This window comes from Cuculus canorus, chromosome 3 (genome assembly GCF_017976375.1).
Source record: "Cuculus canorus isolate bCucCan1 chromosome 3, bCucCan1.pri, whole genome shotgun sequence".
NCBI lineage: Eukaryota > Metazoa > Chordata > Aves > Cuculiformes > Cuculidae > Cuculus > Cuculus canorus.
In genome coordinates, this window is record NC_071403.1 from 59,489,623 (window position 1) to 59,513,337 (window position 23,715).

The 23,715-nt window shown below is 36.8% G+C and overlaps 1 protein-coding gene across 4 annotated transcripts; it reads left to right on the top strand.

Annotated features, from left to right (window-relative positions):
* The first annotated feature begins 2,191 nt into the window (after window positions 1-2,191).
* On the top strand, window positions 2,192-21,515 carry ERMARD (ER membrane associated RNA degradation). Of its 4 annotated transcripts, none has more exons than XM_054063592.1 (18): window positions 2,192-2,426; window positions 3,519-3,687; window positions 4,396-4,535; window positions 5,052-5,153; window positions 6,013-6,102; window positions 7,185-7,282; window positions 7,881-8,017; window positions 9,336-9,450; window positions 9,989-10,091; window positions 10,539-10,568; window positions 11,096-11,164; window positions 11,936-12,106; window positions 13,001-13,084; window positions 13,894-13,973; window positions 14,763-14,891; window positions 16,337-16,546; window positions 17,299-17,412; window positions 18,061-21,513. In XM_054063592.1, the coding sequence occupies exons 2-18, from the start codon at window positions 3,519-3,521 to the stop codon at window positions 18,218-18,220; spliced, it is 2,001 nt and encodes a 666-aa protein (XP_053919567.1). In that variant the 5' UTR covers window positions 2,192-2,426; the 3' UTR covers window positions 18,221-21,513. The 4 variants fall into 4 exon arrangements, with proteins under 4 accessions (XP_053919567.1, XP_053919568.1, XP_053919569.1 ...); XM_054063593.1 differs by having other exon boundaries at window positions 2,192-2,402; XM_054063595.1 differs by lacking the exon at window positions 2,192-2,426 and adding an exon at window positions 2,555-2,613.
* Window positions 21,516-23,715: the final 2,200 nt, after the last annotated feature.

Below are 23,715 nucleotides of genomic sequence, written 5' to 3' on the forward strand. Positions count from 1 at the left end.
ATCAAGCAGCCTACACAAACCATCAAACATATACGCTTGATTCATTTACTACACAATTTTACTTGTCCTTACATTCCTTGTGAAGCTACTAAACAAATGCTTTATGTACTAATGACTTAATTTGTTCTTTTAGAAAAAAAGGAATAAATACGCTCTGATTTGCAAGCTTTGTAATTTTGCTTGGAAGTTAAGAACAGAGTAATATTTCTTATTATTTGCCATCAGAACTCTGAAGATCCAAGCTTTCTCCCCATCCAGCTTGAGTAACATCATCTCTTCAACACACACAACAAAATTTGGCCTTCTATGAATGCAAGCAGCAAGTCTGATGATGCATATAGATGTCACCTGCTGTCCTCCATGGCTGTCTTAAAACACAACTGTAAAATGGTAACAAAACAAGGCAGAGAGAGAAAAGCACATGGAACTAATGAGATCATAACAAATGCTACAGTAGTATTCCATACCAGCTACCTTCTAACTAACTACTTCTAAGCTTTGCTGACTCTTCAGCCCCTTGTTCTGCTTCCTGACTACAAACCTAGGTGAAAGAAACTCATGAGTTCTTTCTCAGAAGGGCAGAAAAGAGTATGAGAAGTGATAAAGCACCACGGTACAAGGCTTACACAAATAAGTATGGGAAAAAAATCACACACTTCTAGGTAATATAAAAGTCTACTGAGAAATATTTGAAAAGATGAACTATACAGGGGCTCACAAATCTTTCAGTCACAGGAGTTTGAGAATAAGGGAAGCAATGTAGCTTCTTTTCTTTCTTTTCTCCAGCTTTCCCGTAGGCCCCCTTCAGGTACTGGAAGGTCGCTATCAGATCCCCTTGGAGACTTCTCTTCTCCAGGCTGAACAAGCCCAATACTCTCAGCCTGTCCTCGTAGGGAAGGTGCTCCAGCCCTCCAACCATCTTTGTAGCCCTCCTCTGGACCCCTTGCAACAGCTGCATATCCTTCTTACATTGAGGATTCCAGAACTGGACACAGGATTCCAGATGAGGTCTCACAAGAGAGGAATAGAGGGGCAGAATCACTTCCCTCGACCTGCTGGCCACGCTTCTTTTGATGCAGCCCAGGACACGGTTGGCCTTCCGGGCTGCGAGCACACATTGCCAGCTCATGTTGAGCTTCTCATCAACCAGCACCCCCAAGTCCTTCTCTGCAGGACTGCTCTCAATCACATCATCCACCATCGTGTACTAAAAATGGGGATTGCGCCAACCCAGGCGTAGGACCTTACACTCGGCCTTACTGAACCTCATGAGGTTCGCACAGCCCCACTCCTTCAGCCTGTCCAGGTCCCTGTTGATGACACCCCATCCTTCCAGTATGACCACTACACCACTCAGCTTGCTGTCATCTGCAAACTTGGTGTGGGTGCACTCAACCTCGCTGTGAATATCATTGATGAAGATATTGAACAGCACTGGTCCCACTACGGACACCCAAGGGACATCACTTGTCATGGATCTCCATTTGGGCATTGAGCCATTGACCACTCTCTCCAAAGGGTACGAAGTATCCCAATGCGGATGTAAACCAGATGACATCAGTAAAAGAGAAAAGTACTTCCAAAACCAGTTTCCACAAGATCACACTGCCCTTTAACCACACCCCTGCCCCACGCTCTTCCATACCCCGCACTGTCTTTCCCTCGAGGCCAAGCCCCATCCCCCTCCTCCTTCCCTCGTCTGCGGAGTGGCTCCAGACCCCGGAGAGGCCACGCGCGCAGATCGTGCGTGCGGCTTATGCGCCCGTTCTCTCCGGAACCTGAACCCACCCCCACCCCCGGGGCTGCCACCTCGGCGTACGCTCACGTTCTCTTTATCCGACACGCTCTGGCGCGGCTTCCCTTCCTCCGCGGGGGGGGCGGCGGCGAACTTCAGCGCCTTGGAGCGGCCCTCCATGCCTCGCGGCCGCCTTCCACACAAGGTCCCTTTCGCTGAGGAAAGCGCCAACTTCGCGCTCCGCCGTCGAGCGGCAGCGACCACGTGCCGGAGGCCCGCCCCGGCCGCGCGCGCCGCCGCAGTGACGTCAGAGGGGGCGGGGCGGAAGGCGGGGCGGAAGGCGGGGCGGAAGGCGGGGCGGAAGGCGGGGCGGAAGGCGGGGCGGAAGGCGGGGCGGAAGGCGGGGCGGAAGGCGGGCCTTCCGTGACCCGGAGCCGGGGGAGGGGTGAGGCTGCTGCTGGCACCGCCTCCGCCGGCACCGAGAGCGGGTCGCTGCGGCGGGGGCAGCCCCGCCTCTGCCGTGCGGCGTTGCCATGGGTGGAAAAGCCGGGGTGTTGTCACGTGCTCTCCCTAGTAAAAGAATCATGGGATGGTTTGAGCCGGAAGGAACCTTAAAGATCGTCTCGTTGCTGCCCTCCTCTGATTGGGGGCATCTTGTTTGCGATAGGTAGCGTTGCTTGTTTATTTCCCGGTAGGTAAATGTCACTATTCAAGGGAAAAAAAACATTTTGCGTGCCTTCCCGCTACTAATATTGCAAAAAGTCAGCTCCCTGCTCTTTCTCTGGTCTGTTTTAAATAATAAAGGGTGGCTGCGCCAGGTCCAGTTTTGCTCTGGCCTCCTGTTTCTGACAGTGAAGCATGGGGCGCCTCAAAATAAGGTGAAGAGCAAAATTCTATGTTTTGTGAACTATTTAGATTATTTTTTAAATAGCAGCTAGGGTGCTCCTGATGTATCAGTTCATTATAGAAACTGTCGTATGTGCTCTGTGCTGTTACTCGTATAAGTCTGTAGTCTATCCTTAAAGCTACGAGTTCAGGAATTATGTACTGCGAGGGCCAATACCACCACCTGGTCGAAGATTTTTTTTTGTTTTTAATTTAATGGAATATTTTTATACGTGCTGTGATCCTTCATCTTCAAGCAATTTATTTTCTGTTTGACTAACAAGGAAGCGTGACTTTTTGTACTAAATCAAAAGCGCATTCATCCTTGTTAAAATGAACAGTTTTATCTTTGAAAAATCTTTAATTTAAATGTGTGCTTCTGAATCTGTCTTTCTGTTTAGACTAATACGCAAATATCATTTATGCTTGGATTGTTCTACTGTTACTACCAGTTCATGCAGAATTCATATTTCTCCTATCCCCACCAGTGATTTTTCTGGTCGTAAGGGCTAAGGCTCTTGATTTTGAAGTAGCATCAGTTTCCCTGCAAGCTCAGAGATTAGGAAGAACATATATACAGACTGAGATCTTTTGTTTCAGTCTGTCTTGGCATCAGTTTAGTAGATATAACCATTTAGAAAGTTACCATCTTGACATTATGTAAGCAGAACTATTGTTCCCGGCCTCATTCTTCTCTGTTTTCCACAAGGTGATTCTGCTCAGAATTCCTTTCATCATGTGTATAGATGTTGAGAAGTTGCATTGCAAAACTTAACGACTTGTTTATAGATGCTGTATTGCTATCTGTCTATTTGTGCTTATGGGTCTGCTTTAATAATAATTTTCTTTGTTCTCATTTACTTTTTTAACACAAAGACTTTTTTTTTTTTAATTGTAGATGGCATTGTCAAACTCAGTCACTACTTGTCTTTCTCCACCTGTGCATTATGTGATTTGCAAACTTGGATTTGAAAAAGAAGACATCTATGATATTAGTAACATTTTGTCTGAAAATGGTGAAATACTTTGGCAAGCTGTTACAAAGCATGTGTGTTACCTTGAATCAGGTTGGTGTTTACCTGCTTTAGCAGTGATACATTAAGACTGAGGCAGAATCTCAGTACAAGCCATAGCAATACTAACTTAGTAATAACATTTTATTACAGTACAGCACTAGCTTTGCTGCAGGTTAGAGTACATATGGTTCATATCTACAAGGAGCTTAGAATTTTTCATTCACATTTGGTATTTGGTTGTTGCTGGCTCCTAAGGTTCATGTAATCTACGCTACATAAGTAGCTGCTCCCTTGCTTCCTCATTCATCTAGGTTGCAAACTTCATGTGCCTGTTCTACTTCTCTCCTACCTCATAATTGCTTTCTTCTGTGTTCTTTGTATTCCTTTAGAGCCCTTGGAGCCTGCACTGGCTTCCAGCTACGTTATGTGAAATTTGTGTACTCTAGTAGGTTCTTCCCATTTCAACAAAGCTAGAACATAATAAACCTCTTTAAATCTATATTTTCTTGCATTAAGTTTCTTGCATTTTTTTTAAATTTGGAGTAAGTAGATATTTGATTTTACCTGGTTTCACACAACACTTTTACTTTTCTACATCTCGTGTGTGTTGTCTTTGGGGCAGTAAATTGTAGTGTATTAGTCATGCTAAAATAGTTTGAATAAAATTCTCTGAGCTAAATATGTAGACAAACTGTATTAAAATGTTGGACCTTCAGCAAATTTGGTATTCTAATCACCATCTGCTTTTGTCAATTTAAGATCAAAGTGTGGATTATATCAAAAGCATACGATCCTTAGGACCTGTATGTGAATCTGTTAATTTGCACTTCAAATCTCTGACCAAGGAGCAATTTGTAATTCAGTATGCGTTGTGGTTCCACTGGACAAACTATGCAGAGGTATGGAAATGTCTGTTGACAATTTATATTTTGGCATGTGAATCTTTTATGGAAGTTTAATATAAGAAGACAAAAGACATATCAATGAACCAGAATGCTTAGAATTTGTAACTGATTGTCCTTTTTTTTTGCTCCTAATTTTCCTGACTTTGTTATTAGATTTTAGGTGTTATCACAAAGAGAACAAGAGGTGCTTTAGACCTATTCTAATCAAAGATGGTAGAATTTTGGTTTTCTAATAATCTGTGTTTAATTCAAGTTTTACTATGTAAAGTTTATTGCTGATAATTTTTATAGATGTAGAGCGCTTAGATACACTGCAACTAAAGATACAAGAGGTGCTATAGGGCAGTTTCTTTTCAGGCATCTATGGTTTTGTCTCCTTAGCATGGTTTTCTTTCTATATTTGCGTATCAACTATCACGGAAGAATATTTAGGTTTCTATGTGCTTTTGAAAATTTGTTTCTTCCTTCTAAATATTGAACACAACATTCTTTCTCTCTCCCATCGTACAGTTATTTCTTGAAGTATTTGAGGTTCTACAATATTCACAAACTACAGAAGTTGCTCTTGGCTTAATGAAACTAACATCATGCATGGAGCGAGCCTTGGGTGATGTAAGTGCCAGCATGAGGAGTCTTTTTCAAGTTTCATTTTACCAGATGGGAATGAGCTTCGGATTTAATTGCATGCTGATAAAGTGAGATTACCCTGTACTGTAGTTGTTCATAAATAGTCCAGCTGCATTTTGAATTGGAGAGGTGTTCTTTTCTGGATTCAGTTGTGCTGCTGGAAACATCTTCTGGAGCTTCTTCACCTGTGCTGGTAGAGTTGCTTGTGTGAGTGCTATTACTAACCAATTTAGTTTAAAAAAGAGCAAAGTTTGTTTAATTGGTATACATGTTACATATTTATTTAACTCAAACAGCAGCATACCTTCCACAGAAGATCATAGAATGGTTTATGTTGGAAGGAACCCTAGAGATCATCTAGTTCCAACTCCCCTGCTACGAGCAGGAACACCTTCCGCTGGATCAGGTTTCTCAAAGCCTCATCCAGCCTGGCCAAGGATGGGGTATGCACAACTTTCCTGGACAACCTGTTCCAATGCTTCAGCACCCTCACAGTAAAAAATTTCTTCCTAATATCCAAGATCTGATGATATAATAACTTTATGTTAAGTTTAAAGAGCAATACTGCAGGACCTCCATGACCAGCGCAAGGCAAGGACTGCAGATGCAGTAGGACTTACAGTTAGGGATTCTGACTGCACTCTTGCCTGATATGTTCCATAAATTTTGATTTGTTATGAAATTACAGAATGTAAAGCCTTTTTATAGATTTGGTGGATTTTGTTTGATTAGTGTTTTTACAATAATGAAAATCGTTATGGGGTGAAATAGACAAGTTGCATGTTTGAAATACAAAGAAGTTAACTGACTTACTGCTGTTATCTATTTTGCTTTTTTTAAATAGGTATATTTGCTGATCGGTAAAGATTGCCCCTTCCTTCTAAGAGACTTGCTTGCCTCTGAGGAACTTGCAGTTGTCTTTGGACTACCTGTAGTAAGTGCATAATTTTGAAATAAGTAATAAATACTGAGCTGGTTTTCTTCTTGCCAGCTGACAGGTTTCCAAGAAGAATAGTTTGTAAATTCTGTCATATATTAAAAAAAAAATTTCATTTTATACATGTTACATCCTGGGGCATATATGGCAAAAATAGTGAATATTGCTTATGGAAATGTTTTTTAAGGTAAGCTCATAAGCTTTTATTTGCTCTTCTACCTGAAAAACCTATATATGTGAAATTTCACATATCTGTCAAGGAAGTGAGCAAGCTGCAGAGTTTCGTACTATTTTCTGAGTTGCACTACTTGAAAATACGCTCCTGCGCTGGCTGTTTCTGATAGGCTGTGTTCTGTTTCAGCAGCACCGTAGTAAGATATTCTACAACATTTACTATACTAGAATTTTTCAAAATAGAAGAAACTAATTTGTTCTTCCCCATGTGGAAGAATAATAAAAACAAAACTCTGATTGCATCTGTGCTCTTGTTTGAAGAGATGGTCTTTCTCCATGCAGTTTTACAAATCTAAATTCTTTGTTGGGACGAAATATTGAATATGAACTGTAGAAGCTTATATTGTTAGCCAGACTAATAGAGTTGCAATGATTATTTCTTGAATTTCGATGGCATGTGGAATAGTTCTATTATTACAGTTTAAAAAATTTCCCTTTGTATTACATAGTAATCCGTGAATCTGCAAAGATTTTGGAAGTGGTTCAGTTGAATTCATGTTCTGATTTTTATGTTAATTTGTATTAAATTATTGTGGATTCATACTACGAGAAGTAACAGCTAAACTCGATATCGTTTGTTTGCTTGTCATAACTATTTGGAATGTATAACTAGTTTTTTTCTTCCTGTGTTCTATAGCATGAACAAGTAAGCTGAAAGGTTTCCTTTCAGAGAATACTGGGAACTGCAAATAGTGAGGCTTTGTTTCTGTGACAAACTGTGGCCAGTAATCTTGACAGTAGACTTGTGTAGTTTCTCGATAACTCTGAAATTTTCTGTCAGGGGAAGATACAATGTAATAAGTAACAGATTTCCTTAAGCAGTTATCTCTTTGTTTATTAATTAGATGAATGTACTGAAGGTATTCATTGGATCTCCATATGGTCTGAATCTTCGTAATGTTTTGTGGCATGGGTTTGCATCCCCACAAGAAATTCCTGCAAAGTAAGTTACTAAAAAGAATCTTTTTCTTACCAGTCGGACCTGGTGCTTGAAATGTGCTTGAAAAGCTGTTAGTAAAACTTACTGCTCTTATTCAAAAAAGTTTTAAAAAAACTGAAAATGTCCAGAGGTCTCTGGCAGTATCCTGACAGTTTTCTCCTACTGCTGCCACTTCTTTTGGAAAGGGATTTCCATAGAATATTTAAATCATTATAAAGCTGATCAGTCTTAAGACCGGTGGTTTTTTTATTAGCAGGAAAAGCAAGAAAGCTTAAGGTCTTTTTTTGAAACCTGATACCTTGTCTGTCAGGACAGTCAGGATTAAAAGGCAGAGGAATGGCATAGAAGGAGGAGCAACAGCAGCTATTGTAGAAAACAGTGATTTTTATTTTTTTTTCCCTAATTCTATCTTGTTTTTTCATTCCTGTGAATGCAATTAATTATTAAGTGTCCATATTCAAAAAATATGGGAAGCACTGGTTTTGAGTGTTCTTTGAAATATCAAAAAAACCAAACTCTAGTCTCTAACATATAAATATTGATTCTTTGCAAAAGATTTAGCTGAATAAGCTTTTCTAATATATTATGATATTCTCCCTAGATATTGTGCTATGCTGCTTTTTTTAACTGCAGGATTGGGTCAGTTGTTACAGACATATCTTCTGAAAACTCAATGCATTTTAGTGCATCGACCTTATATGATCTTCGTTAGCTTAGAGGAGCTTGTTGTATTTCCAGGCAAGTATTTAATGATTATTAAGTTTTTATTATGCTGTATTTGTTATTGTTTCATTGACCAAAAATGCAATTGAAAATAATGCATTTTCTACAGTTCTAAAATAGAATCTTAAGTTTAAGTTACCTATATACACTGTCATTAGATGAATCAGTCATGCCCATAGGACAACTTTTTAATATGTATGCAGTTCCAGTAATTATTGAATAAAAAAATACTGCTTTCTAAAATAATTATTACACGTTGAAACATGTAAGGTTACTGCTTCTAAAAGACTTCAACTGCAAATTCCATTTTTTTGATAATGGAGTTTGTTTCATGTAGCAGTCATCTAGTTTGCCTTTATAAAATCTAATTCTTTCCAGAACCAGTGGGTTCCAGCTGCAGGGGTCCCAGGAGTGTCCTGCATCTTGCAGAAAAGGTAGTGCTGAAACAGTAAAGAATGGAGGCACATCTTCAGTACACTGATGCATTTCTCAGGGAAGGACCTGAAGTGTCAAATTAAAATCTTCTCATCTCTCTGGCTACAGACCTTATTTTGCTTATTCCTACTGTCTTTAAAGCAACAGCAACATATGGGGTATCTTGGTGTCAGTGGCGGTCATGGTCAGATTCTGCTACATAATTTGCCAGTAGAACATCTGCTCATGAAACTGAGGCAGGGCTTTTGGGAACCAGATCAAGCCAATAACATTCCAATCGTCATGTAGTATAAATCCTGTAGCTGTTGATATGCTTTGAAAAAACACCTACTTCAATCAACTTGCATTTGAAATTTCAAGCTTTCTTTTGGAAAAGATATTTATTATGTGAAATCATAAGTGTGAGTTTCATAATATCGTATCATCAAAGTATGAAGTGTTAATTTATTGTGCTAAATATCATAACAGAAGAATTGATAAAGTAGGAACAATGTGCTCATGTTCAAAGATTCGTAATACTGTCCTGACGTTTACTGAATTAAAATGGCTAATATATATTACACTTTTTTAAAGTATTCAAAGTGAGTGGAGAACAACTCAACTGAAGCTAGGTCTAGTTGCTGTGTAGTCTTTTAGTCTCAGTAAAAAGCAGCAATGTCTTTTTAACTGTTTTTTACTCTGAATTGACATTATCACTAAAAATACAATCTTACACATTCTAATGGCTTATCTTAAATATGACTATCATTATCTTTGCATAGTTAAAATGAATTGGATAATTTCCAGTTCCCCCTTTACAAATGGTGAAACAATCTTATATTTCCAGTGAAATAGTAAGAATTAATTAGTAAACTGTAGATTGCATGTGCTTTATCAGCATTGTTTTGCTAACTTGCAGATCTTAATCATGAAACACTTTCCTTAGCTGAAGAGCTAGTAGAACTGTCCAGTTTTGTTTTAAAAACAATGTTACCATTTTGGATGGCCGCTTTAACAGCTTTCAAGCAGAGCAGGTAACTATTATTATTATTATTATTATTATTATTATTGTTATTACTGTTGCTATTAAAAATATATCCTATCTTTATAGAATAATTTTGTAGATTCCAAAGATTTTTGCTAGATCTGCTGCTTAGCAACATATAGTTATGCATTCTTATGGTGGTCTCTCAGGAAGTTTGTGGGCATGTTATTTTATGTTGTGCCAATTAGGTTTATAAACAATATGCTTAAACCTAAAAATAGCTATTGCAGTTGTAACCAAAATGGAGAGGGTTACAAAGCAAGTGGAAAGAAATCTTTAGATGTTAACATGTTGACTTAAAAAACTCCACCTCTTGTAAGTTATTCTCATCTCAGAGCTGCTTTGGTTTTGGTGGTTAGCTTCTGTTGGGCACAGATAGTCATTTGTTGTTTGTTTACAAAGTACATTAAAAAGGAATTTGGGGCTGGGTTGTTTTTCCTGAGAGGGTAATCTGAGATGGCTTTAATTTGTATTTGGATTATATTTATAAGGGGGGGATATCCCTTTGGGTTTCTTATTTTTTGCAGATATGCTGACTGTGTGATTCTCTTACTTCCTCAGCTGGAGGCTGGACTTAGATTGCTCTTCACTACTACTAATAAATGTCCAAATCGATTGCTAACAGCTGAGGTAAAATTTCTGTCTAAAGTCAGTTACGATTTAGTGCTAACGATGTTTGCAAAATAATTATTCTAGAAGCATAGTGTCTAAACATTTATCTATTACCCCCCAAAAATTTTCAATCAATTCTGGAACATTATTTACAAATTTCCAGTAGAGTTTCATGAGTGGCTCTTATTTTTGAAGATGTCTTCCAGTAAAAGAGGTCTTAAAAAGTACTTGAAGGCTAGCATTCAGAAGCAGTAGTTTAGGGTGGGAAGTGGATCATCTTCTAGTTATTTTTAAAAAACTGGCACATAATCCAACAGTCCCATTTTTTATTTGTAAGGGATTTTTTTTTTGTGATTCCTGCATCTCTGGTATCCCCTGCAAATGAATAAATACAAGTTTGGTATATGTGTCTGGTTAATTGTTTTCATTTGAAAAGCAAATAATGTTAATTGTCTTTTGTTTTAGCCTTCCGCTCTCTACACCACTTTTGATGAGGTACTTGTGGTTTGTTTTTTTTTTTAACATATATATATTTATATATATAAATGTCAGAATTTAAACACCTGCATGTTTCCCATTATTAGAGACCAGAAAGCACTTTATTTTGTTGGATAAGACATTGTTACTAAATGTTCTCCAAACAGAAGGTGATGTTTGACAGTAAACATTTTAAATTTGGAATCCCCCCCAAAATATTGTAATTAATAAAAAATTTAATGAACAGACTTTTAATTTTTTCTAAATGTTTTTATCTTGAAATTCCTAATCTCGCAGAAACAAGCACTTGTCATTTTTCTTAGATTCCATTATTCAGAATACATACAAATAAACATTGCAAGCAGAAATCCTCAATTTTATAACTCTTTAATTATCTCAGATTGTCAGGAATAATTAGGCAACGTGATTCTTCAGTGGTAGAATTAATTCGTTAAAATCAGGGAAACTAATTACTTTAGTTGTTGCTTTTTCTTTGATTGTTTGTCTTTCAATAATAAGTTTCTATTCAAATTAATTGATTTTAGATGCTAGCAAAGCATTTGGATAATGAAGAAGTCAACCAACTTCCTGCAGTTCTTGAAGAACCTGCCATGGTAAATGTTTTGAAAGTTTTTTGGTTTGTGGGCTTTTTTTCTTGATGATGTTTTGTTTGTTTTTAAATTCAGTAGTATGTTTATGATCACACCTAACGCTCATTTATTTAGCATAGCTTGTCTCTAGCAGTTTAAAACCAGAATCTTGTTACTGTTTTTCAGCTGTGAAAGATAGAAAGTAGTGCCTGACAAACCATATGGGATTAGGATGTAAGACTCTTTTCTTTCTGAAATGTAGAAGTCTCGGAGATATTTCTCTTCAGACTTCTGAAGATCAGCTGAATGGAGCTGAAGGAAAACTGATGCCTCATACAGGAGAAATTAGAACTTATTCCTGATTGGTTCTTGGGAACATCTTGCACTACCTGGGGAGATGGCACAATAACATAGCTGCAAACCTACCAGAGCACATCCTGCATCTTGCCACCCAAACAGACAGTGAAGATGAAAACTGGAAGTGTTTGATTTAGAGGCTTTTTGAGACTGTAGGGGGAAAAATTGACTTTGTTGTCCTGTTGTCAGTGTCAGTAGGGTTCTGGAGGACTTGGGACACAAGGCTGAAGGAAATCCGTTGTTACCTCTCACACCTTAGTTTTCAATTTCTTCGGAAGCTACCAAGATGGATAAGTTGCCTTCTTTTTTTGCTATGGGCGTAGTATGCAGTTTGTTCTGACCATCTAAATGCTCCTTTCCTGCAGACATGATCACGTATTTATCTTTCAGAGGTATTCTGTACACAGAATTCTATGCATTCAGTGTGTGTTTCCACAGGAATTTCTTTGGGATTTCTTGAACCATCAGGAGGGTCCACGTATAAGAGATCGTTTAAGCCATGGAGAGATCAATCTAGAAGCATTTCCCAGAGAAGTAGCTAATCAGGTAGTTGCATTTGCAATTACTCTTCTCTGCAGATTCTCAGATGAGGACGTGTTTGCTTTTAAGGTAATGATCAATATTACTCTCTCGGAATATTTTTTTTTCATTTGTCTTGGATGCCAGATCTGATCTTAGAGAGTCTTATGACTGAATCTTTCTTGACAGCAGCTTTTTGTGGAAATTAAGCATTTCTCAAAGTAAAAAATTGTGAAAATATGTTTTTTCTAGTTTTATAGTGAAGTCTGTACAGAACATTTTCTGAAAGCTTACCCTTCCTTTACTGTACCTTAATTTGTTTGCTTTACTGCTCCTTATTCACATGGTTGATCCATAAACTATAGTGATTCCACTTAATGTTGTTTGCCAAATTTGTAACAATACCTACCTTTATCAGCTGAATTATCCAGAAGGTATATAGAGCAGCTGTAGCTCAGGCACTGAGGTAGGTAATATTTGAGATTTTCTTTCTATGAGGCACTATGAATAATGGTGACTTACTAATGAAGTTGTGATTCGTATCCACACTCTATACTGTGGATTTGTGATCACTTTGTCTAGCAATACATGTTTCTCAACACTAGCCATTATATTTGCTGCCCCCAGTTTCCTGTTTGGGATTACTTCTTTCAGTAGCATACAGCAACCTGTGAGATGTATCTTCTGTTTATTACTTGCAGTTTTTGCTGGTTTCTCAAGATATAATGCATGCTGCTGCATTAAGAGGGTGCGTGGTTGCTTTTCTTTCAGCTGCTGTCAGGTTTCATAGTTAAAATGTATCAATAAAATCAAGTTTTAGACACTCACTCTGCTGATTACTGCTTTCAGCCCTCAGACATTTGGAAGTCTATTGACTTCAGAATTATAGGTGGCTTGCGTAAAATTAAGTGTAAATCTAGGACTGCATATGATTAGGAGAGTTTAAAGAAACTGTTCTGTATTGTCTATGATTTTGTAAATCAGGAACACACGGTCATAAAACCACTGATGAACTGTGCACATTGCTACCGTTCTCGATTTCATCCAATTTCCCGACTCAAGAAACAGGTAGGTATTTCCAACTGTGCAAACATTTTGGTCCTTAAAATTAGTCTCATTATTGTCTTTATGCTTTGATTGTCCTAAAAAGTTAAAAGTTTACAAATCTTTCAATGAGCTTTTTTAGTTTTGTCTTTCGGAATGCACAGGTTTTTATAATTTCTAAAATGAGATGTCATTAAGCACACTCCTGTTGATGCAATTGATGCTGTGTTTGTGCTCTAGATCACTGAATAGCTTTATTCTTACTTAAATGTTTGCTGTTGTATAGTTTTCATAATTTCCTCTGTTTTTCTGTGTCGGGAACACTGGTCAAATATCTAGGAATCTTGGATTAGAGTGTATCTAAGGCTTTTATTGTATGAAATCCAGCTGACTGAGATTCTATCATTGTAGCAAAGTCTGTTTTCAAGTGTCATGGTAGTTCTCTGCTGATCAGTTTAAGAATTACTGAACTGCTTGAAGATATTCCTCTATTGATTTGAGATTGCAGTAGACAGTATAATACTTTTTGGGTTTAACAGCATTCAAACTATATGTTACAGAAGTCATATTAGTTAATTTTTTATGTGAAAACATGGAAGAAATGATAGTAGATTAGTTTATTCGGATGATATTTTAGCATGAAAGTGTATGTCAGCATTTTTTGCCCAAACATGAACCTTAACAATTGAGATTGGCTTACACAATTATGACTACTGAACAAGTAACTTGCCTGCTACAGTTTTTCTAAGGTAGACACCAAAAACAGTAAAATGTGTTGTCCTGTCTGTCAAAGGCTAAGCTTTACATACCGTTTTTCATGTTATGTTTCTGAGGTGCTGGAATGTATAAAGAGCATTCACTTATGGCCTGAATTGCCAACGGTGCCTGAGGACCAAGTTCCAACAATTAAAGGGTATGTATTTTTAGTAAAAAAAAAGATAGTTCTTAAAATAGTTGTGAGGAATGAGATTTGAGATGGTGAAATGTCTTTTCAAGTACTTCACTAGGAAGATGATAGAGGGGCTGTGAAAAGATCCTTTTGTTCTTTTTTAGCCTAATCTGTGCTGTATATGTCAGTACAGATACTATAAAAGCTATAAACAGTGTGCTAACTTGAAGGGAATGAGAAAATACCTGTGACTCCTTAGTGACTCCTTAGTCTTATTTCTGAAGAGAAGGGGCTGTTAGGAAGTTAAACTAGAGCTTGGATCCATCATAATTAAAACACACAGATGGCTCACCAGATGCAAACCAGAAAACAATTGCTTATTCTGAAAAGCACTTGATAACCAAATCAATGGACAACTTTACATGAGATGTTATTTAGAAAAGTAATGTAGCATTCTCTTTATATGTGAAAAGAAGTCATTGATAACATCAATAGAGGAAACTACTTGTTTAGATCTGAGAGATAAAAATCCAGGGCATACGCAATATGCTGCAGGATTTTGATGAATCAATAGAGGATTAAGAGGGATTCAGAAGACTGCTGAGACTGAGAAAAGGTTGGGTTTATTTGGACAAAGAAAATCAAGCTTATATAGTGAAGGGGAAAGAACTACAATATCACATAGTGAGAGAGGATATTGAATACACTGCTATCCAAAAAATCTGAGTCTTGATCTATACCATTTGAGAAATAATAAGTACTACATAGTTACATCATCTTAAATCTTTTTTTTTTCTTTTTTTTTTTTTTAAGGTTGGAAGGAAATGCTGAATCTAATAATTTAATTTTGATGATATATGAAATTATATCTCAATTGCGGCAATATATGCCCCAGAATTGCTGTAGTTCAGATGACCTAATCAACAGTGTCCTGACGGAGAGGTGAGTTTAATGTCCTACTGGTTCCCGCTGTCACCCTCTCCATGCAGAGCAACAAAAAACCTCACAAATCTAAGTTATTCATTTTCCTGGTTTTAGAACAATCTTTGAAATATTGCATGCACTTTTCTAATGTTGCTGCTGATTTAATCTAAAAATCTTAAGAATGCAACTGAACGTGATCTTCAAAATGAAGATGAGACATTGTAGATTTGGTGTATTATTGCAGTAGAGATTTGACATGGAAATTAACATTAAAAAATGACCATTCCTCTTTCAGACTGGAGAAGCAAAATGTTTTAAATATTTATGTACTGACTAGATTGAGTTGAAGTTAATCTATTTTGTGTGCTTGTTGTCACGGCTGTGCATGGCATTTAAGTTAGTAGTATGCCACTACATAATTTTGTTCTTACGTGTGTTAGTGTCAAGATTCAGAAATAGAAGATATCTTGTTATACTTATTGTCAGACTTGGAGATATGTTAGTTCCAATTACATCCAACTTGGAAAAATGGTCAAAACAGTTTGACTTTTAATTGGCACTCTTACAGCAGTCTAGAGTCCCATGACTTGATGAATATGTTGGAGCAAGACTCTCCTAATCAAACACATTAGGCAAGAGCAGGATAATGCGAAGAGGATTTACCTATTGCTTTACTTATGTAGTACGTGTGCCTTCTCTTTCCTGCCCGTCAATCTACACTTTTCTCTTTTATGAAAAAGAAGCCTAATTACTGAAGTGTTAAAGCATTTTTAGAGTTTTCTGCTTGTATCACTCTTAGTCATTAATGTTTTGCTATCTCAGAGATAATTTGAGCATGAGGGAGATTAAGAAACATTTCAGACAGAGTGTTTAAAGTGATGTGTGCCACATGAGATTACTAGATTAGAATACGACAGCAGAAAGATATTTGGGTGCTTTAACAAAGCATAATCTGGTGAGGTGTTGATTAAAACAACGGCCTCACCACCTGCATTTTACAAAATGTTCAAGTCTGCTGCTTGTTCTGCCCAGAAGAAGGATCACACACTAATGGGAGTACTAATTAATACCATTTGTTTGAGTAAGTTTTATTATGGTGGGTGTTAATTCATTGTGAATTAAATTATGGTGGGAGGCTTCAACCACAAAACTGCTGTGATTTGATATGTTCATTGTATCACTTCAGCCAGGCAATGTTGTTTATTGTGGTTGTATTTCTTTGATCTGAAATTGGAAACATATTCATCACCAGCAGTTTTGAATTTGTATTCAGTAAAGTGATAGAGAACACAATCACTACCCTTACTACATAGATCCTTACTTTTTTCAGTCATGAGGGTAGAGTAATTCCAGGTTTTCTGAGTTAAAACTTTATGAAGTAAGCTACACAGAATATGAAATGTATCTGATGTTAAATCCAAGTAACAAAAGCTTCAAAGTAACAGTTCCTTCCTGTTTTGAAGACTGTTGATTGAACTTTGTGATATGCGTATGTGCACACTTTATGCTCCGAGACCTGTTCTGGAAATAGTTGCGGTACTCCGTAAAGTAACAACACAGTGCCATCAAGTGTCTGAACAAGTTATTGCCAGCGCTGAGTTGAGATACAAGCAGTGGATGAACAAGACTCTACGTTCTCGCCAGAGGCATAACTATCTGCGAATGTTAAACAGGTTGGCTGAATGTTAAACAGGTTGATTTTTAATTTAGTTTGTGGTTAGGATTATGAGAGCACCATTCTCATCCAGCACCCAAAGTCCTTCTCTTAAGGGCTGCTTTCCATCCATTTTCTGTCCAGCCTGTATTTGTGCTTGGGTTTGCCCTGACCCAGGTGCAGAACTTTGCTCTTGGTCTTGTTGAACTTCACGAGGTTCGCAGAGATCCCATCTCTTGAGCCTGGCAAGGTCCCTCTGGATGGAATGTCTTCTGTCCAGTGTCTCAACCATGCCACACAGTTTGGTGTTGTCTGCAAACTTGTTGAGGGTGCCCTCACTGTCCATGTCTGTGGAACAGATGTTAAACAACACTGGCCACAGTACCAAGCCTTGAAGAACACCACTGGTAACCGGTCTCCACATGGAAATTGAACCGTTGACCATAAATCTTTGGGTGCGACCATCCAACCAGTTCCTTATCCACTGATAATAATCTATGGAGTAATGGGTGCTGGTAGAGTTTCCTGTGGAATCTTAACTATATGTGTTTCCCTTTTTTCCCTCTTTTTGAGATCTCGTAATTTATAGTCTTAGAGTTTTGATACTTGCTCTACTCTTTGCTGAAGGATATTTCATAGCTTGTCTTTCCTCTGTCCCTGCAGTAGTAAACTATGATGTATGCAGAAGTCTGAAGATTTTTTTTATATCAATGATTTCTATTTAATTTGGGTTTAGTTGATTTATTTTAAAATATTTTTTATTATTTCTAGCATTAAATTTTTGTCGCCGGTATTGCGGCTCATCTTGGTGTTGATTACTCTGGAACTAGTCAACATTCATTTGGTTTGTAAGAAGACTCCTTTTGATTATCAGAAGTATCTAAAGTGAGTATGTAAGATTTACTTTATGAAAACAGGAAGTTGTACACATTCATTTTTGATCTGTAGAGAAAAAAAAGAGGAACAGCATGACTTTTAGTATATCATCATCTTTTCTATCATTATAATCATCACTATATCTCAGACAATGCTCACTTACAAACAAAAGTAACTTAGTTGGAGATATATGGTCCAGTTATTACCATTTTAAATTTTTATTAGATTCTTCCTTAGTATAGATAGAGAATGATCACACACTCAAAAAATATTAATACATTAAAGCTGAATTTAATATGTTACTTGTGTGTCAATTAACAGCTGGTTGGCTATCATAGGCTCTCTGAAAAATTTAACTGAGAAAGGAGAGGAAGCCGTTCAGGGAAAATTCTATCACACGTTTTATCACCACATTCATTCTGTGACAGTGTTTAATCGCATTTCTGAAAATCATCACTTCTTACTGTGAGAATAAGGGAGTAAGTCTCTTCCAGAAGTAGAAGAAACCTTAGTGTATTGATAATACTTAGGGAGATTTGGAAATACGGAGACCTTAGCAGCTTTAAATCAGGCACTGAGATATTTTTCTTTCTTTTTTTTTTTTTTCTTTTTAAAATCCTTCAATGAGTTTTTCTTTTTTGGTTTTATTTCTTGTAGGTTTTTGAAGTCAGTCTTGCAGTATACTGAGAACTTGGTGACATACACAAGCCTCGAGAAAAACAAGTGGGAGGAAACCATGGAACTTGCAAACAAGGCTTTGATGAAAATCAGAAAAATCCTTGACAGAAAGCTAACATTAGTACAGCTAGCTACATAAATTAAGTAGTTTTAAGATTATTTGAGCATCATTATATCTTAAGAGTTCTGGTGTCCTCAAATTTGACAAGTGTAATTCAAAGACAAACTTAATCACTTATTGTCAAGTTTGGGCTGCAAAAGTTAGTCTTTTTCTTAGAAGGTGGCTGTTGAGACTGGAGGTGAGTAATCAAGCTTCCAAACAATGGACTGTTTACCAAATCCAGTGAAAAAGATTGACTATGAGCTAAATGAGGGTAATGCAAGTTCAACTTGAAGTATATTATGTGTTTTGTAGCTTGGTTCTTTTTTTTTTTGGTGGTTGTTTTCTGTTATACTGAAGATACATAAGAATGTAAATAAAAACTCTGAAAAATTTCACATTCAAAAATTATTTTTTTACTTTGAAATATGCTGAAAATAATGTCAGGCACTGTGATCAATAGGTTGAGAAATGATGAACACTTGGCATCAAGTAGCATTCCTTGGTGGCTGTGGTGGTTGTTATTAGTTCAAAATAGTCATGTCTCATACTGAGGTAGAGCTGATAACACAGTATCCAGTTGTTTATACACTGGGAATTAAAGGAGGAAAGGCGGAAAAACTTTTGCAGAATGTGTGTTTCTATTTAATTTCATATGCTCATTCCCACTACCTGTTTAGTTAAGTTGTGAGTTAGTCTAATGCACATTAAAGATAAACATATGCACGTGCTCACAGACACATTTATTGTGGTTCAAAAATGTATCCTCTTGTTGGACACAGCATTCATTTGAATGATTAATTTTTTTCAAAATAAAGTCTGCCCCTTTCTCATCCTTAAGGAGCATAATTACAAAGGAGTGCATCAGTTGAAAAACATATTCACAGAAGACCATCAATCTCTATCTGTTTGCTTTTTCCTATGGAGAGTAAAACCAGAGGATAATGTCTGGAGAATGTTTGGCTCTACAGAGGATTACAGATTCAATTTACATTTTTAATAAGATTCTTTGCAATGTTTCTTCACTGGAAATCACAATGAGAGAATTACTAGTTCAGTTTATTTGGCATGGGGGATGGATATATGTAAACTAGGATCATATTGCTTTATTTATGCTACTCTTTATATTGTGTGTGAAATTTAACTATATCACTTTCCAAGGTGGATTTGTTACCATGGGACTAAATGATGTGAAGAAGTGTGAACTAGATAAAAAAGACTAAAACTAGGAAATTGAGAATACTGAATCAAATCTAGTGCATCTGCCACAGTCTGAAATTTCAGCTTTTTGTAACATCTGAGTTGACGACTCCTAATTATATTTTTGAAGGCTTATTTTTGTAGCCATTGACTTTGTTCAGAAATGTTAACTTCTGCTAAGTATAGTTTGGTAGTGACATTTATGATGAGACTGGCTTTGATGGTGAAACATATTTTAAGCAGGTGAGAGATAGCTATTGTAAGGCAAAAAATATTTAAGCTTTATGTATTTATTGTAGAAAAGAGATCAATAAATTAAAACATAGAATCATGGCTTAAAAGTACATAAACAGCTGACACTTTCTCCTTTTGAAAGTATGTTCATGTACTGAAAGGAACCTTATAGACCACAGATGTATATTTTCAACAACAAATTCTCCTTTTTTCTTCTGTACTTTATTTTTGCTAAAATGATCATGCATGCTGTGCTCTTCATATGCTTTTACCTAAAACAGAGCACATGACAGTTTCTCTTTTACAGCCTGGTGCTATAGATGTGGTTTAGTCCTTCAAATCCTCAGTAAGAAACATGGTGGACTTCTGGCAGTTTTGTTTGTTTCATACCTCTGAAGTTCTCTGATGGGAATGCTGCTGCCATCTATTCTTAGACAAATCTAGAACAGACTGGGACAATCCAATTTGTTCTGACCTGTTGCTGTCATTTGCCAGTAGAGCTGCATGCAGCCCTTGTGGTTTCTTCCTGCTCTTAAGATTTGCAGAATAGAGCTGCAGAATAAACGTATATTCTACAATGTACATTAAAGAACGAATGACAAGAGACATGGCAAAGCTTTGTCCTTTATCAGTTACTTGAAATGATTTCTCCACTTCAGTTATTCATCTTTGCCACCTATTTGGAGCCCCTTTTGAGTTTTAAGATGTTAGAAAGAATCTTGACTCTGAACACTCTATGTTCCTGAGAGCAAACAAAGCTTGGAATAACCAAAGGTATCCAGCAGGTGCATGCATGACTAATGCTGACAACACACACCACATTTAAATACAAGTGTTCTGATTTTTGTTGTCCTGAAGGGAAATAGTTCTGGAGCTGAGCTGTCCAAAACTGCATAGTCATCCATTAGACATTTATGTGTTTCTTCGGTCATTTTTCAAATTCTTTCATTCTTGAAATTTCAAGTAATAAAATTGCAACAAAATGTTTTCTTGCAAGTGTGGTATATACATCCAAGTATTGTTTGTGCCTGTTTCAGTTTTTGACCTTGCTTCCCGAAGTCTGGATTTTCCTGGAGGTAATATTCACCCAGTGAACCTATGCAGACCTTTGAAATATTTTGTTTAGCTGGATAATGCTGAGGAGGGAGTGATAGTTCTTCAGTCAGTTCTTCCGAGTTCAATTAATCAATTTATATGTGTCTATATTAATTAATAATAGCTGAGAATTTGTTTCTAATACTTCCTGGTCTTACAGGTTAATGTTAGGCATTCCAACTCAAAGAATTTATGGCAGAAATTTTGGAAACTTCAAAGAAAATCAGGTGTCCATCTTTTTGGCTAAGTCATTGGAATTCCATTGCATCTTCTTGAATAGCCCATCTAAATGAGAAAAGGAGCATCTCTAATCATTTTAGATTTTCAGTAGTGAGATGTGGTTCCTCTGCCTGCCTTCCACCTCAAGAGGAGTTTTCAGGTGAAAGATTGTATTAATGAGAAATTGAATGCTTTTAATTCAATGGAATTGAATTAAATTGGAAGTTTTCAGGGAAGAGTAGACATCCTTTGCTGCTTATAGTAGAACTAGTGAAAATTAATTTCGTAGGAAGTCCTCTGAATCCATTGTCTGCATCATTATATGAATGTCTTGTTGATACGTGTAAACATTTGAAGAAAACCATCTCTGAAAGAATTATGATGTTCTATGAACTTTTGTGGGGTTTTGGTACTTGCTAGGGACTACCAAGATAAACTAGAATTTTACTAAGTTGGGCACTGCATAAACACAATGAAATATTGATTATTGTAGGTATCTGTTTGTGGAAAAAAAGCTTGTCTGTTATTTTCTCTCTGTCATTGTATAGTTAGTGCTCTCCAAATGATGTTAGAGAATGTTACTATAACATATGTTACTATAACACTAACACAAGTGGCTAGAAATATTTAAAACCTTTCAAGATTTTCTACACTACTGCACTATACAGAAACATTTTATGTAAGAAATAGAGCAAAAAAAATTGATTTACTTTATCTTTTAATACTTAAGTAGCCGTTTTCAAGCAGCCTGATAATCTTTGAAATGAACACACGGTGGCAGTGTTTGCTAAATCAAAATAGCATTGTATCTCGACACTTAATGTCTTAGCTCTTAGAATTTATATAAAGGAATCAAGTTTTCTTCATATTTCATCAGCTTCATTACATGTGTCTTTAATTGTGGCCGTTACTTTTGGTGAAACTTTTTTCTCTATATTTGTTTCAGGTGATTTTTTGATAAATTTAACACCTCTGAAAAAAAACCATTTTGCCAACAGCATTTAAATAATTATATGGAAGTTCATCACATTGCTTGCTGAGGAATGTGGTGACTTTTCAGATTTGCCAGAAAATCATCAACTCCCCCTCTGCTCAGGCAGTTTTAGAGAATGAGTTATTTGAATTTAACAAACAGTTTATTTTAATAAGGTATTTTTTATTACAAAACTTAAGAAGGTATTGACATTCCTAAAGGAAAAAAATCCAGATTTTCCTATAATTGCTGTGATATCACAAAAAAATCTTAAAAGCAAAACATATCTTTTGAACAAAAATATAGTCAAGGAATGTGTTGATCGAGCAAATTGCTCTGACATCTCAGCCTTATTGCTGTAATAATGATATTTCAGTCTACTAACATTGAAATGTGCTATTCATATGCCTCCCTGTGAACTAGACGTAGTTGAGCATTGCTTGTTGGGTGGCCTTTGAAAACTTTGTTCGCAGTATCACTTTAAAATCATGCAGAGAGATTGCAGTTAAAGATTTTCGTTCACATGAAGTACTTTTTGTACACTGTGAAATCTTGTGTAGAAATGTTGGAACATCCCCCAGCAGAACTTGTTTTTTCCTTATGCTACATTAGTGCATCTGGTCCATGTATGGTGTATCACCCTTTTTTTCCCCCAGAAATTGGTCTGCAGATGCAGAGTAGATTCCTGATGGGTGCAAACTACTCCTGTCACATTTACTTTAGAGCAGATCCTTTACTCTACTAAGGATAATGCTGCATGGTCTTTGGTTTTCCCTCAAAATGAATTGATACTTATCCGTGCTTCTTCTTCAGGCTTGTGTATATTCTGGGAACTGAAACATGTTTCAGATAAAATTACTGTATAGTAAACCTAATTAATTTAGTGGCTTAGTTTGCAGGGAAGTGGGGATCATGTGTGGGATTTCCATCTATGTACCAAATTCTGTAATATTTTTGTGTTTCAGAAAGAACTTCACCTAGACTAGAAATCAGTTTTCTTTTTGAGGCTCTTTCTATATGTGTGATCACCTGGTTTTTGCTTTTTAAAAATTTTCAAGGATAAACACAGATCTGTTATTTAAGGAGTTATTTAAGCCATATACATTTTCAGATACAAATGGACTGAAAGGAAAATGCCTGTTGTTTGCCTTCTAGGGGCCCCAGGCGATAGGATGTAAATATAGGTAGGGAATACTGTGTGAGATCAAATTGGCGTTTTATCTGAAGGTGAGAATCCAAGACAATATATACAATAAAAGCCAACAGCCTTGCTTACCAAAAGAAGTCCATGCCTTCTGGCATTCTCCACTGAATACTTCCTCTGTCCCTCTCCCATGTATGTGCATCTCACAGTTTCTTTTAAAAAGTAAAAAATGCATAGTAGAACCAGCCAGTGCCGGTTTGTTTTCCATGTTTTCTTTTCTCTGGAAGGGATTAGTTGTAGTAACAGATTTCATGTGCCAGAAACTGGGTGAACATTAACTATTTTGTCATGCACTGATCCTTCCCACAGCCCTGCAAAATTTCAAATGCAGGAATGGTTATTCATTAACGTTTCTTTGTGTCTACAGGAAGTACATTTACTATGTAAACACGTTTTATATAGAACATACAGCTGTTTTGCACTCAATGAAACATAAGAGTACAGTGCCCGCACTGCCACTTCAGAAACTCTGAGATACCACAGCACTGTGTTTTGGAAGAGACTTTGCCTGGAAAAACGAATGGTGGAAGTTGCTCTTAAAAAAAAAAAAACACAAAACCCTGTCCTTTAACTTGTTGGATTGTTATGTACCCGAAATGCCTGGACACT

Coding starts and splice junctions, on each gene's coding strand:
- ERMARD (XM_054063592.1), top strand. CDS start 3,519: ATGGCATTGTCAAACTCAGTCACTACTTGTCTTTCTCCACCTGTGCAT. Junction 6,103..7,184: donor TTGTCTTTGGACTACCTGTA/GTAAGTGCATAA, acceptor TTTATTAATTAG/ATGAATGTACTGAAGGTATT. Junction 13,085..13,893: donor TTTCCCGACTCAAGAAACAG/GTAGGTATTTCC, acceptor TATGTTTCTGAG/GTGCTGGAATGTATAAAGAG.